Here is a 14105-nt window from a genome sequence, read left to right on the forward strand (position 1 = left end):
AGGTTGGAGCTTTTGGTCTTCATCCGACACCTAGCATGCATTTTATTGTCCTCAATCAAACAACTTCTCTCTCTCTCTCTCTCCCTCTAATCAGTCAATTAGCTCAAGGAATGATTAAAATCAATGATCTTTATGTTTGAAGTAATAATAATTATCATCTTATTTGTCATAAGGCAAACATTTGCTGGGTTCAGTGCCAACATGGAAAATGCTGGATAATTTTAATCAACAATATCTTTAATTAAAATAGATGGCTCAATCCTATCACATCTCCAAAATAATTTAAGGGTCAGTCATTAAGAAATCGTGCATTGGTTATGTTATTTATTTTAAAACAACCATACCCGATATTCCCTCTTTTTGTTGGCTACCGAAATGACTCGTTTGTTTAAGCATCTTTTGACCTTTTAAATTGAAACTAACCATTATTTTCTTAGTAAATTAATCATAAATGGCTTCAATAATATAAATATAACAGCCAACCCACGCTCAAATTCTTTGTACTCAATTCAAATATTAACAACTGGTCGTCAATCTGAGTGGCATGACACGTTGTCAACCCACGTTAACATAACTATAATCAATCACACAACTTTCAATAGAAAATTGAGTTATTAGTTGGACAATTAAAGTCAGCTCAGCTCTAAGTTAAAATATCTATTATTAATGTTATGCCCATGGTAATCATTGAGAAGATCTAACTTTAAACTCCTTAATTGCCATCAACCAGGGAAAAAAAAATTAAGTACCTATAAGAAGTGCATTTTCTTGACCTTGAAAGGCAAACAATTTCGATGTTAGTTTGGTTTTATTCCTAAATCAAGTAACAGTTAAAGACAAGTGTTTATTTATAAATTATCAAAAGCCAAAAGAAATAGAACTTGGTAGAATTAATTAAATAATGTCTCCCCAACCACAAAGATAAGCATATGAATCTCAAATACAAACTTAAAGAAATATCACAAAGTTATTTGGAAACGATGGAAAGAGAAAATATGGGAGATTTTTTTTTTTTTTTTTTTTACTTACAAGTTGAGGGTGTAAATACAATTCCATTACTAGGAATTTTAACATTTCTTTGTCATGAACTTTTGTTGAACCAAATGGATCGATCATCACCTCATGAGTGGTTGAAATTCCGAATCTGCCATAAATTATATGCAGACCCGAAAAAACTAAAAGAAGTGAAGCAAAATATATCCACAAAACATTAACCACACATACATTAAAAAAAAAAAAAAAAAAAGAACATCCCCATTGAATAATCATCCCCGGAGATGTGAGATTCCGGTACCGGAAAAAAAATTGTTAGTCTTCTGAAATGCTTTCCAGATGAGGCTGCCATACGGTGACACGCCCGCGGTTGCGGCGATCTCGACGTGAAGACTTATTTTCTGAGATAGCGTCCGTTAGGTAACGCTCACAAGGTGAAGTTTGATCAATAGTGTAACATCTTTTGGTCTTTTTTGAGGGTTTTTTGTTGTTGGAATTGCATTTTTTCTTGTTTTCTGGTAAAGAAGAGGATGGAATCAAGAAGTAAATGCTACCTCGTTTGAGCTCGGACTCCGGCGAAAGGATTACGATTCTTCTGACGACTCCTTGAGAAGAAGGTTTGCTCAAGACGTGATTAGGGTTAGCCTTAAGAATCTCACCGGCTGTGAGTGGACCTGTCATTTCTTCTACAAATCCATTCAAATGGACTATACGGATCAAGTCGAGAGCTCCACATGGAAGAACACAAGCCAAACAGCACCTTAAACTATTTCCCATCTCTTTCTCTCTTCAATCTTAAACCTTCTTCAAGTTTTGATGAACTCTTTTATTTTTGTTTCTCTAACTTTTCCTTCTCTTTTTGAAGGTGACCAAGAGTGGACGATTTGTTATATAGGAACAACCGTACTCATTTTAGAAACAAGGAAAATTTAATTATATTTTATTTTTGTTTTAAATTACCAATGTGTCCTCTATGTGCTTTAAGTTTCTTTTGGCATTATTATAGAGATAATTGTGGGATTTGTTTCCTGCACTACTAGGGTCTAGGATAGCCATGCTTTTAATAGATATTAACCTGTGTTCATGTAGAATGGATAATTCACTCATACACATCAAGACGTACTGAATGGATAATTCAATCATCTATTTTTGAAAAATGTTGTTTTAGAATTAAAATTTTATTAACAGTTATAATTTTGAGGGGGATTTTCCTAATTTTTAAAAGTTTAGAACCTTTACTTTAGACCAAAACCTCTTGATGGATTATATATATATGTATATGAGCTTACTTGTATGGGTAATTGACTTAGGCCGCCTTGTGGAGGATTAATGTAATAACAGTGGGTTAGGGTTTTTTAAATGAATTGTTATTATTAGAAAGGTTGAAGAAATTAGTATCCCACTTGACTACTATTTGGGGAAAGTAATGCTATACATACTAACGAATTTTACTAATAAGTATACTAACTTAAATCATAGTACGAGTACCATACACATAGTACGGGTACTATGTGTGATTTTAATAAAGGTTAGTACACTGGTTAGTAAAATCTGTTAGTACGTAAAATATTATTCTTTGGGGATACGTGCTTTAGTCGTAAGGAACTAGGCCTTTTAAATTTAAATTAATTACATGTCTACAGTTAACAAATTAAGTCAGGTGTTCATTGTGTGAAGATTAATTTAATTATAGCAAAATTTGATGATATTATCTTGATCGATTAAAGGCCAACTTCAATGGCATTTTTCTTCAATTTCCCTTTAAATTAATATGTTGATTAGAATAATAGAGAGCTAGAGATGCATAATCATGCACAATTTAATTAACATTATACTGAGTTACTTAGATGGGAAAACACATAAAAAAACAAATCATGGTCACAGTTTTTTATATGAAGTTAGGACGTGAACCTGCAAACGTTAAGTAACAATTAATTAACATGAACAACTGACAGTGTAACTCAAACTTGTGTCCTTATTAAATCGAGACACGAACCACATAGAGACAATTACGATGATCCAATTCATTAGATTCCTCATTTTAAATATTTATAAATCTAGCAAAACGCGTTTAATTTAATTATCATATTTAATTACACAATACATGGACGAAAATAACTTTTCTGTTATTAGTATCCTACTATCAGGGATGACCTGTGGGGTAGACAAGTGATTTGAGGCTCAAAATTATTTTATGATTTTTGTAAATAGATTTACATAAATACCATTGGGCCTAAAAAAGTTTATAATTTTTTATCCAAATTGGTTCAAAGGGCCCCAAAAAGGCCAAAATTCATTATAATTTTTTTGCATAAATTTACAAAAAAAAAAAAAACCATGTTTCATATTTTCCATTCACACACACCCCTAAATTAACTAAACTAGTTATTTAAATGTCTAAAATTTCAAAACACCCATTCAATCCCTAAAATGATGAAAACATTGCATCTCCACCCCTCTAAACCGCCATAGTGTCGCTACGGTGTTAAAGTGATGATTCCGATCAATTTTCTCACCAAAATCGACAGGATTCATCACTTAATCATTTCCCAAACGTTTTCCCAGCCTTTAGAACCCCCAATTTGGCCGATTTTCGCAACCCATTTTCATTCTTCATCGCGTGTGACAGCCATTTCTAGCATGTATCCGTTGTCGTTGACCTTCCCTGACACCACCATCTTTGTCCCCTCAGCCCCCTCCCAAAAACCCCTCACTTACCTGACCTCGGTAGACCGCCGTCCACCTCTCGCCCTCACAAGAAAGATTAGGTAATTTGACTATATTATCAATCGAAAAAGATTTGGTTTTTAAACTTGAATATAAAAATTTAATTAGTGATTTTGCATCTCAAAAGGCAAAAAAAAAAAAAATTTGAAATAAATTTTTAATATATGCTTATATTATTAAAAATGCCCTAAAATAACTCTTGTCTATGGTCACAAATGTTCTTGAGACAACCCTGCCTACGATATGTGATATATATCCTAAGATACAATTCGATATGGGTTACCAACGATACATATCAAAGAGTGTATCTTAAATATTTCGATATGTTGATATGTATCTTACGATACGATACGTATCTTTAAAAATATTGATACAAATCGATACGACTTTATTAATTTGGACCGAAGGCCCCAAAAATTTTTTGGGTCGGATCTGGGTCACCCAACCCAGTTCACTAAAACCCGCCTAAATTTACAAATTTTGCATGCAAAAAGTGAAGAGGAAGATGCGTTCGTTACCCATTTTGTATGATAATAATAACATAAGTAGAGATATATATATTGACATTGATATTGATCTTAGAAAAGATATGAATGGTTGATAGAAAATTATATAAATTCTTAATTTTGTAATTAATTTTAATTATGTAATACATTAATTTAAAGACAATAATATCACGAAATTCGTTAATTAATCTTGGGAATGATATTAATTTTTAGAAAAAATTTAGTATTTTATTTATTATTTATTATTATTTTTTTTTGAAAAAAGCATATCCTACGATATGATATACGATTCGAAAATTATGTTTTTGATACATGATATGATACGCGATTTGACAACCATAAATTCTAACTCCCTCTGAGTGACTGAGCGATTCGATAGAGACTCTTGAGTGTATTTAGGGGTGTTAACAAGCCGAGTCGAGCCGTAAATTTTATGGCTCGGCTAGGCTCGGGAAAGAGTTGGGAATATTGCGAGCCGGCTCGTGAGCTTGCTTATCGAGCCGAGTTCGAGCTGGCTCGCGAGCCAACTCTCAAAAATTCAATTTTTTAAAGAAAAAATCTTTCTTTTTTTTTTTTCTTCTAGCCACTGCCATTCTTCTGGCCACTTCATGCACTTCCTTTTCAGCTCAACATTTTGGCATAATATCTCCTACGCCTTTCGAAGTGAGATATTCAATGAACAAATCAGAACTACAACATGGCATGAATTTTGCATACGGTGGCACTGGTGTTTTCGACACATTGGTAGATATCAACCAAGGTTCAAATCGATAATCTTCAACAACAATTTGATCAAAATGTTTACAACAAACAGGACCTTGATTCCTCCATTGCTCTCATTTCTCTTGCTGGCAGTGACTATTCCACTTTCATTCTTAGTAATGATCATTTCTTTACTTCGCGACCATTTTTTTACTTCACGACCTTGATCAAAATGTTTACACTAAACAAATTAACTATACATATTCTTTACTTCACGACCATTTCTTAGAATCTGATCAATCTCTGCGCATTTATTAAAGTTTGCAAAATCAGAGGAGTATCATTCAACAACTTTCAATCAACCTGAAGCGCCTTCAGGCCATGCGAAAAAAATAAACCAGGAATCATGGCCAAGCGTTGGTGAGACTTCAATGGGTCTGACGGCGACAGCTCTGCGATGCAAATCCGATGAAGAAGACGTGGTTCACGGCGAAGAGTTGACGGCGAATCAGAGGTGTGCTGGTGCTGTCAACAAACTGTGTTGGGGATCGATGAAATTTAGGGATTACAGCGAAGAGTTACGGCAAATGAGAAAGTGTCGTGGTTTTAGGGATTAAAAAATCGCGGGGGGGTGGGGGATTTTGTCATTTTTTTAAACTTTTGCTGTTAATTTTTTTTTAATCCCCTGTACTTCAGAAAACCTAAAAAAACCCCCCATTTTTTCGGGCCAAGCTCGACTCACTAACCTAATGAATCGAGCTGAGTCGACTCGTTATCTGAAGAGCTGAGCCGTTAACGAGCCAGACTCGAGCTGAGTCGAGCCGGCTCGCGAGCGGCTTGGCCCGTTAAGCACCCCTAGGTATATTACTCTCGAGCCGAGTCGAGTCGGCTCGCGAGTGGCTCGGCCCATTAAGCACCCCTAAGTGTATTACTGAAGAGATCCTGAGTTCGAATCTATCCTCGGTTGCTAATAGTGGTAGTCACTGGAATTCTTATCCGACTAGTAGTTTCAGGGTCCCAAATGACTAGTTGAGATGCGCATAAGCTGAGCCGAACACCTTGAATCCTAATCATCAAAACAAAAATTAAAAAAAAAAAAAAAAAAAAAGTAACTTACCTACTAAATGGATTATTAGATTGATTTCTTATAATGTTAAAAGAGGATAATATCCAAATTTTGATTTATTTTTATTTTTCAAGAAAAAAATTCTTAAAGCTAAACAAATTAAAAGAGACGACCGAATATATGTCCACTCTTGCGGCCAAACTCAGATTTGCCAGTTTTTTCATGGACGTTAGATAGATCAATTCGTGCAATCTTAGGACTTAGACATAACAATGTCGCCGAGCACGCCTCCAATCATAGTGGCAAGCGATCAAGACGACGACCGCAGTCCTAAGTTTTCTAATTTCATAAAAATGATTTTATTAAATCAACTAATTTAACTAATTAATTAACATATATAATTTAGTAACTTCTATTCATATTTAAGGGATAATAAAGATTGTATGAGCTAAAAATAAAGTTGATAAAAAAATCTGATTTTCTTATTGAATCAGCAATGTTTTTAGTAAATGGATTATTAGATTGATTTCTTATAATTTAAAAGAGGGACTATCCAATTGATTTCTTATTTTAAAAAATAAAAAAATTATTAAAGCTTAATCCCTTATACATTTCCTAAAAAATTAAAACATTCTTCAGTCTAAGCAGTTCTTATAATTAGTATAATTTAATGAATTATATAGAGTGTCTTTCCGAGTGTGGCTCTTGTGATTATTCAGAAAACCATTAAGTTAATTAATTTTTTTTCTGGTAAACAATTTTTTTTTTTTTAATTGTTTCAGTAAATATATAAATTAAAATAACAGAAGTCTGTCATTTCCATGCCCGAAAAAAAATTCTTCTCATTTCCCACTCTTTAAACAAGAAAAGTGTTTCTTAGTAGAAATATTATAATAGGGTTTCAAATATAATATAATATATATATTTATATATATATATAAAGCTTTAAAAGAAACCTACCTGATTACTAAAATTGATCATAAACCTTATTGATATTTTAATATAGGAAATTATATTAAATAATCTTTTTTAGGATATCAATTCAGAAATAACTCATTTGTAAACGTTTCTAGAAAAAAATAGTTATTCTAAATTTTAGCACCCTTTAGATCAAATTTCATTCCTAACTAAAAATCAAAGTAATTGATCGATATTGGTCATTTAGACCTACGATAAAGTTTGCTTTGTTTAGAGGTTCTTTTGCCTGAGTGGTAGGGCTCAACACAAAAATGATCCATAATTGTGATAGGGTTTAACACAAAATGATTGATAGTTAACAACTACAATAAATGTCTATTAATAGATTACGGTGGCTTGGATTTTTAGTTAAAGAAAATGTAATTTGATCTATTGGGTACTAAAATTTTTTAATAGGACTATTTGGTGGAAACTTTAGAAAGCAAGTTAGTTTCAATTAATTGATATCCCAGAAAGGAGTTATTTTATAGTTTCCTTTAAATTTATTGTTAAGGAAATCATAGAATTTATAGAAATTGCATGTACAGCATATGATTGTAACCAATTCAAAGGTATTGAAATTACGTTAAATGAATTAAGAATAGTTAGAATTAAGAAACTAAACCTAAATAATAAAGGAATATAATTAATTAATAGGTTGGGTCATGGTGTGTTGAAGTTGGTCCACAACATGCCCCAATTACGAGTTACCGCGATTATAGGCATAGGATGAGAAGAACAAACTCAAAAGTAAATTAAAATAGAAAATAGTATAAATATATTATTTCATAATATTTTTATATAAATTATGTAGTAAGATATAATTAGGTGAAAGTTTAATTTTAATTTTAAATTATGAATTATATATTTCACGTAATGTTGTATAAAAAATATATAAAAAATGATGAATTTGTAGGTGATTTATTAAAAATAGGGAGAACGACATGTTCCCATCTAGGGTTTAGCGAAATGACATTTGCCCACCTGTCAAATTTCAAAACGACACTTTCCACCCATTGTTAAATTCAAACGATAATTGTAATAGTAAAAAAGTATTTTTGTCAGTCAGACATATAATATATATAATATTATATATATTATTATTATATATCTATTTATGTAGATCTGCAAATATAATAAATTAATTAATATCATATGAATATTATGAATAAAAAATTAAACTTAAATCTTCATACAATAAAATTTTACATAATTCTTCCATATACAGAAATCTTCTATATAAAAAGATTATATATAGTTTTTCTGTAAGACCAAATTTACCTTTCATAATTCTACAATACAACCAAGAAATTACTTTACATAAACCTTCCATACAATCCAGATTTTGCTTAACAAAACTGCTCTAAAAAAACAGAATTTAGTTTGGGTGAGGAATTTCGTCTAATAGATGGTGGGTGAGTTGGTTGTGGGAAGGTTGTAAATGATGGGCAATCGCCGGCGACCAAGTAGTTACACACAACAATAATAAAATGAAGTAGAGGGAGAGAATTGAAACAGAGAAGGAAAAAGAGCAAAGGATTCTGCCTTCACAAATTTTCAACCCAAAATTTGGTTCACATACATCTTCCAAACAACCCAGAATTTGGTTTACAGAAATATTCACTTCTAATTCTATCAAAAATTCCTCCACCTCAACTCCATGAACATAAATTCATAATAAACAAAACAAAAGAAAAAGAAAATACTAAATCAAAACCGTAAAATCCATGAAAATAAATACAAAAATAAATCCTTTTGACATTGGTTGTGTGACATAAATTATAGAGCAAGGCTGTCAACACTGGCGGCTGGGGTCGTGAGTAATTGTGGTGGGCTTGTTGGAGGAGAGAGGGAGGTTGCCACCCGAGGCGGTGCGCGAGAGAGATGTTCTTGTATAAATATGATAGTGAATTGGGTTTTTCAAAGAAAAAAAAGATTTAGAATATTTTTTAATTATAGCAAATTTTATAAAATTATAAACTCAAATGATAAGGGTATTATAGTATTTTTATAATTTTATTCTTGTCAAATAATAAATTTAATTAACGTATATCAAATGATAAGTGAAAAAGTATCTAGGATTGTGTCGTTTCGCCAAACCCCTTCAAATTATTGGGATTGAGTAATTAGGTACGGAATTGAAATTATTAGAGTACATTTTTTTTAAATATATAAATAAATGGAAAACGAGTACTTATTGTCTCACTTGCCGTCAGCTTATGTTTTGGGTCACAGCCAGATATGATTGGACAAGTCTGGACAATAACACATGGGCCCCTTCTCATTAACTGGGAACTCCATTAGCTGTACTCAATTCTTCTTCACTAGTCAAAACTTTCTTATGCTCGTGCCTTAATTAGTGTATATATATATCCACACGTCAATAATTTTCTTTGTTTAAAAAGAATAAGTCTATCCTTACAAAGAACTCTACAAAAAAACTTACAAAATGAAGAAAAAAACAAAGGAAAAACGGAAAAAGAGAAAGAGAGAAAGAGAAAAATGATGAATATGAAGGGTGGAGGTTAACTTTGTATACCTCCTTTGTAGGCTTCTTTGTAAGACTAGCATTATTGGTTTAAAAAATATGATCGGAATTGCATATTTTCATTTCTTTTTTTTTTAAATTATTGAAAGATTTTTTTTATATAATTCCTAATAATCTTAACCTAATTTTTTTGTTTATTTATTCATATGAAACTAAGAAGTTTATTTCTAATTAATTTTATTATTTCAGTACTTTTCCAACCTAACCTTCAGGGCCTCAGGCTCAGTTTTCTTCTTTTCTAGTTTTCTTAAAATGTATCCTGCACTTCTTAACTCCAATATTTTTTTGCTTATTTAAATTTATAAATATGAAGATTCGTAGTTACAAGATTGTACATATTTGCTATATAGTAAAATTAAACGATGAATAATATTTATAATTTTGAATATTACAAAGAATTATATAAATTGTATAAGCGGATCCCTAATCTCTGAATTGAAAAATATTCTTGAAATTTATCGCACTCCGATGAAAAACCAATGAGAATAAAAAAATTTGTTGGCTAACATACATGGCACCGACGGATATTTGAAAGTAATAAAGGAAGAAGTGTGAAATAAATTTAAATAGTTTTTTATCTCAGCATAATTAATGTTTCCTCTTTATCTACGTTGTCAAACACGTGCTCGAAGTAAATTTGTCTTTATTTTTTGAACTGATTGAATGATGCTCTCAAGGTTTAGTTTTATTTTTTATTTTTTCAATTTTATAATTGTTATTCTCTCTCTCTCTCTCTCTCTTTTTTTTTTTAATAATTTTGTTCTCGGTTGAATAAAATCTAGATTTATGTGCTTATAATTGTACGGGTGTCAAGCGCCATGAACCGTACTTCACTAGTGCCGTAGGCCCGTACTCAAAGTACAAAGAAGAATGCACACTTTTTCTTTAAATTTCATATTCATTTCTGCATTACCTAATACCTATTACATTTTTTGTAACATTTATCTAAGTTTAATAAATAAATTATATGAATTAATTTATATAGTAATTAGTTGATTATTAGAAGATCATTTTAAAGTAAACTCTTAACGAACTAAAGTTTTAATTATTTTAAATTATCATACTTTGACGAAAAAACATGACCTATAATAAGATTGAGTAAATGATCATATCTCTTCCCGTTAAAAATTAATGTCATCACTTAACACCATTAGCAAAATTGTTATGTTATCCTTTTTTATTTTAATCAAGGTCAATCACTAAGCTTGGAATAGTAGAGGCCCCTAACTTTTATGGAAGTTAAGGCCCCTCTATGGCGTGGTCTTAGACCGGCTAGTCGAGATGGACCGATTTTTCAAACTAGAAGAGATTACAAACCTAGAGTGGGTCTGTTTCACTACCACGAAGTTGAAGAAAACAGCAAGCTCATGGTGAGCACGTATACAATAGAAGAGGGAGTAGGAGGAGATCACGTTACAAAAAACAAGAAGTTATTAAGTTGAATGATTCATTTCTACCAGGTGATGTTCAAACAAACTTATGAAAGTAAAGAAGTTAAAGAATTTGAGACAAGATTGTTTTTATTTTGAAATGGCAAGGTACGACTAATTACGTAAATAATTACCTAGTATTTAGCGTTTATATTATGATTTTATTGATGTTTTATATTGTTAGGGCAAAAAATCGTCCTTAACCCAAATAAGAAAACAGGACCACTAGTGAAGAAAAAACCAGGTCCAGTCCTAAAGAGGCACAAGCCAGATCAGTCCCCATTTGATACGAGATACGGCCGACCCAAACCCTCTGGGCACGGGCCTCCCAGTTCCAGTTCACTTCATGGGCCTATAGGCAAGTTCCGAGCCCACGACCCATTGATCATATTCCTGTTCCTGATCAATCTCCTACACGAAGTCATTTTCCTGTTCAGAACACTTTTCTACTCGAAGTTACTTTCCTAGTCAGAATCACTTTCCTATCAGGACACTGGTAAGACAGCTTACCACGACCCTAATTCTTCTAGGGTTTGCATCAGAGTCACATTATGACTCCTACTCCTACCAGGATTGGGAGACCAGACAGTCACTATATAAACAGAGGCCAACCTTCTCATAAAGGGGAGTACATTATACCTTCACACCCGAAGCTAATACTTGAGAGCTTTACATCACCGCCGTAGTCACAGTCTCTGACTAGACTTCCGGTAACCTCTCTATTCCCTAGCCCTCACTATACTAGCCTTTTTCAACCTTGCTGACTTGAGCGTCGGAGTGCCTACGGCAAACACCACCTTGGTGTTTCTCGTTCACTTCATGCGTGTGTTTCTCTACGTGTGCAGGTGCAGTAGATCGCTAGTGGCCTCGACCTCACGGGATTAGACCCCCCTTCCGTACAGGTAGATTTTTACGTCTACAGTTTGCCGCCCACCGTGGGGCCTCTAGCAGTCATTCGGCTTGACGAACCTTGCTACATGGAGGAACATTCCATGGCTGACAATCCTGACAATGTTAACTTCGGCCTCGAGGCCAGACTGGAGGTTTGACCTCTCTCATGCAACAAAACTCAGACAAGGTGGCCGCACTGAAAACCTAGAACAATGCAATCCAAACCGAAAACGCGTCCATTAGGGCTAAAAACCAGTCTCTAAAAGAGAAGGTGATTCAATTCTATGATCTCGAGTTCTTGCCCAACCAAGTTCCCTCCAATCGGTTCCGCGCCCCTATCCCATCCATGCAACCACTCTCCACACCAGAGCATCGGCCCTCGGTCTCTGGTAAAGGGCTGCGTCCGTTAAGCGTACTGACACTCGACGATTCTGTTTTGACTAATGGAGACAAAGATATGCCAGCAGAACACCATCCAGCCGACCCATCCCAACCTCGTGACCAAGACAATCCAATAATAGAAAGCCCACATCCGTAAGACCAGCCCATCCTTACCGTCCCGCTCCACCTCCAGTCAACAACCCAAACACAAACCCCATTCGGCTCGGCTCACCCTCACGGGTTGAATGGCCAAACCAAACCAACTCCAACACTCGAGCTCATCCATCCTGATAGACCAAGTGACTACCAGTCGACTCCCCCGACCATTCATGTAGGGCGGAATAATAGAACAGTGACAATGGGAGTCATCCAACCAGAAGGGATGAACGAAGATCCATACTACCAAGGAATGCACGATGGAATGATCTATCAGACTGCCCCCGAGGGATGACCCAACGGAATGTGCCGAGAATAAATGTAGTAGCAGACCCAGTAAGACGCGATGACCCGTTAGTATCCCCCCCTCCTATGGAACAAGTATTGGCCAAGAGACTGGCCGATGTCGAGGCAGTGATGAGACGCATTCTAGGAATGCCGGTCCCAACCAAGAAGGGCAGACCCTATTGTTACGCTGATTCACCCTTTGTGGATGAGATCGCTCTGGTCGACATGCCCCAGAAATTCACCATCCCCAACATGAAACCGTATGATGGTAACAACGACCCAGATGACTACATACGTCGTACAAGCATTGGCTGTTCACAGTCTCAATACCCCGATCGCTTAAGGAAGCCTGCATGTGCAAAAGTTTCGGTTCTAGTTTGTCCGGCCCGGCGCTCCAGTGGTACACAAACCTCCCAAACGGATCCATCAATTCATTCGCCCAGCTTACCGACACCTTCGTGGAACAGTTCGCCAGTAGCAAGAAACTAGAGAAACTGTCAGCTGACCCATTTCGAATATACCAGAGAAGGGGAGAGCCATTGAGAGAATATGTTAGCAGATTCAATAGAGAAAAGATCTCTATCCCCTCATGTAACCCCGAGACTGCTGTGGACGCTTTCAGGAAAGGCCTCCTCCTGAACAGAGAACTGTACAAAGAACTTACGAATTTGGGTTGCACCACAATGGAAGACACTTTGGCCCGGGCAGTTATCCAGATAACATGGGAGGAAGATGAGATGAACCAAGCTGCTCATTCTAGATATGAATCAAGGTGGAGCGACAGGAAGCCAGAGCCTGGACCGTTAGAGCACCGCTACCAACCTCTAGCACGCAATATGGGCAGAGTCAGGAAGCCTAATGATCGCCAACCCGCGAGAAATGATAACAAGCAGTTTGGATCGAACCGACACAAAATACCGGAGTACAACCTCAACGTCGAACCAACCCAAGTCGTAGCAATAATGAAAGGATTGGGATCCACCGTCAAGTGGCCTGACAAGCTCAATCCTGAGGCAAGGAGAGACACAACCAAGTGGTGCGAGTTCCACAGCGACCATGGGCATAACACCGCAGACTGTATTGCCTTGCGACTTGAGGTTGCTGCACTTCTGAAAAGGGGACATCTCCGTGATCTGCTTACTGACAAGGGGAAGAACACCATTAGCCAGAAAAGCTCCAAAGAACAGTCAACCCCTCCGCGAGAACCCATAGCGAAGGATTTCTGTTCGCTCATCTCTGGATGATCAGAGATCAGTGGGGTAAGTTATTCATCGGCCAAGCAGTATGCTAGAGCCAACCACCACCATGAAGTCCAGTCCATCCATCCGGTCTCGCGGTCACACTTTCACTAGGTAATTCAGTTTGAAGATGACGAACCGGTCACCCTGGCCGCTTCTCATCAAGATGCTTTAGTCGTCTCCCTGCAGATTGCCAACATCCTAGTGAAAAGGGTGTTCGTA

At 35.3% G+C, this 14105-nt stretch overlaps 2 protein-coding genes across 2 annotated transcripts; one reads left to right on the forward strand and one right to left on the reverse strand.

Annotated features, from left to right (window-relative positions):
- Window positions 1–1042: 1042 nt before the first annotated feature.
- LOC116104998 lies at window positions 1043–1837 on the reverse strand. The gene has a single exon (XM_031391423.1). The coding sequence runs from the start codon at window positions 1768–1770 to the stop codon at window positions 1309–1311; it is 462 nt and encodes a 153-aa protein (XP_031247283.1). The 5' UTR covers window positions 1771–1837; the 3' UTR covers window positions 1043–1308.
- A 10811-nt stretch (window positions 1838–12648) lies between these two features.
- On the forward strand, window positions 12649–13889 carry LOC116105181. Its single transcript, XM_031391617.1, has 2 exons — window positions 12649–13020; window positions 13113–13889. The coding sequence occupies exons 1-2, from the start codon at window positions 12649–12651 to the stop codon at window positions 13887–13889; spliced, it is 1149 nt and encodes a 382-aa protein (XP_031247477.1).
- The last annotated feature ends 216 nt before the right edge of the window (window positions 13890–14105 follow it).

The sequence above is a fragment of the Pistacia vera genome, unplaced genomic scaffold (assembly GCF_008641045.1).
Source record: "Pistacia vera cultivar Batoury unplaced genomic scaffold, PisVer_v2 Contig116, whole genome shotgun sequence".
NCBI lineage: Eukaryota > Viridiplantae > Streptophyta > Magnoliopsida > Sapindales > Anacardiaceae > Pistacia > Pistacia vera.

Coding starts and splice junctions, on each gene's coding strand:
- LOC116104998 (XM_031391423.1), bottom strand. CDS start 1,770: ATGGGAAATAGTTTAAGGTGCTGTTTGGCTTGTGTTCTTCCATGTGGA.
- LOC116105181 (XM_031391617.1), top strand. CDS start 12,649: ATGACCCAACGGAATGTGCCGAGAATAAATGTAGTAGCAGACCCAGTA. Junction 13,021..13,112: donor GTGCAAAAGTTTCGGTTCTA/GTTTGTCCGGCC, acceptor TTCGTGGAACAG/TTCGCCAGTAGCAAGAAACT.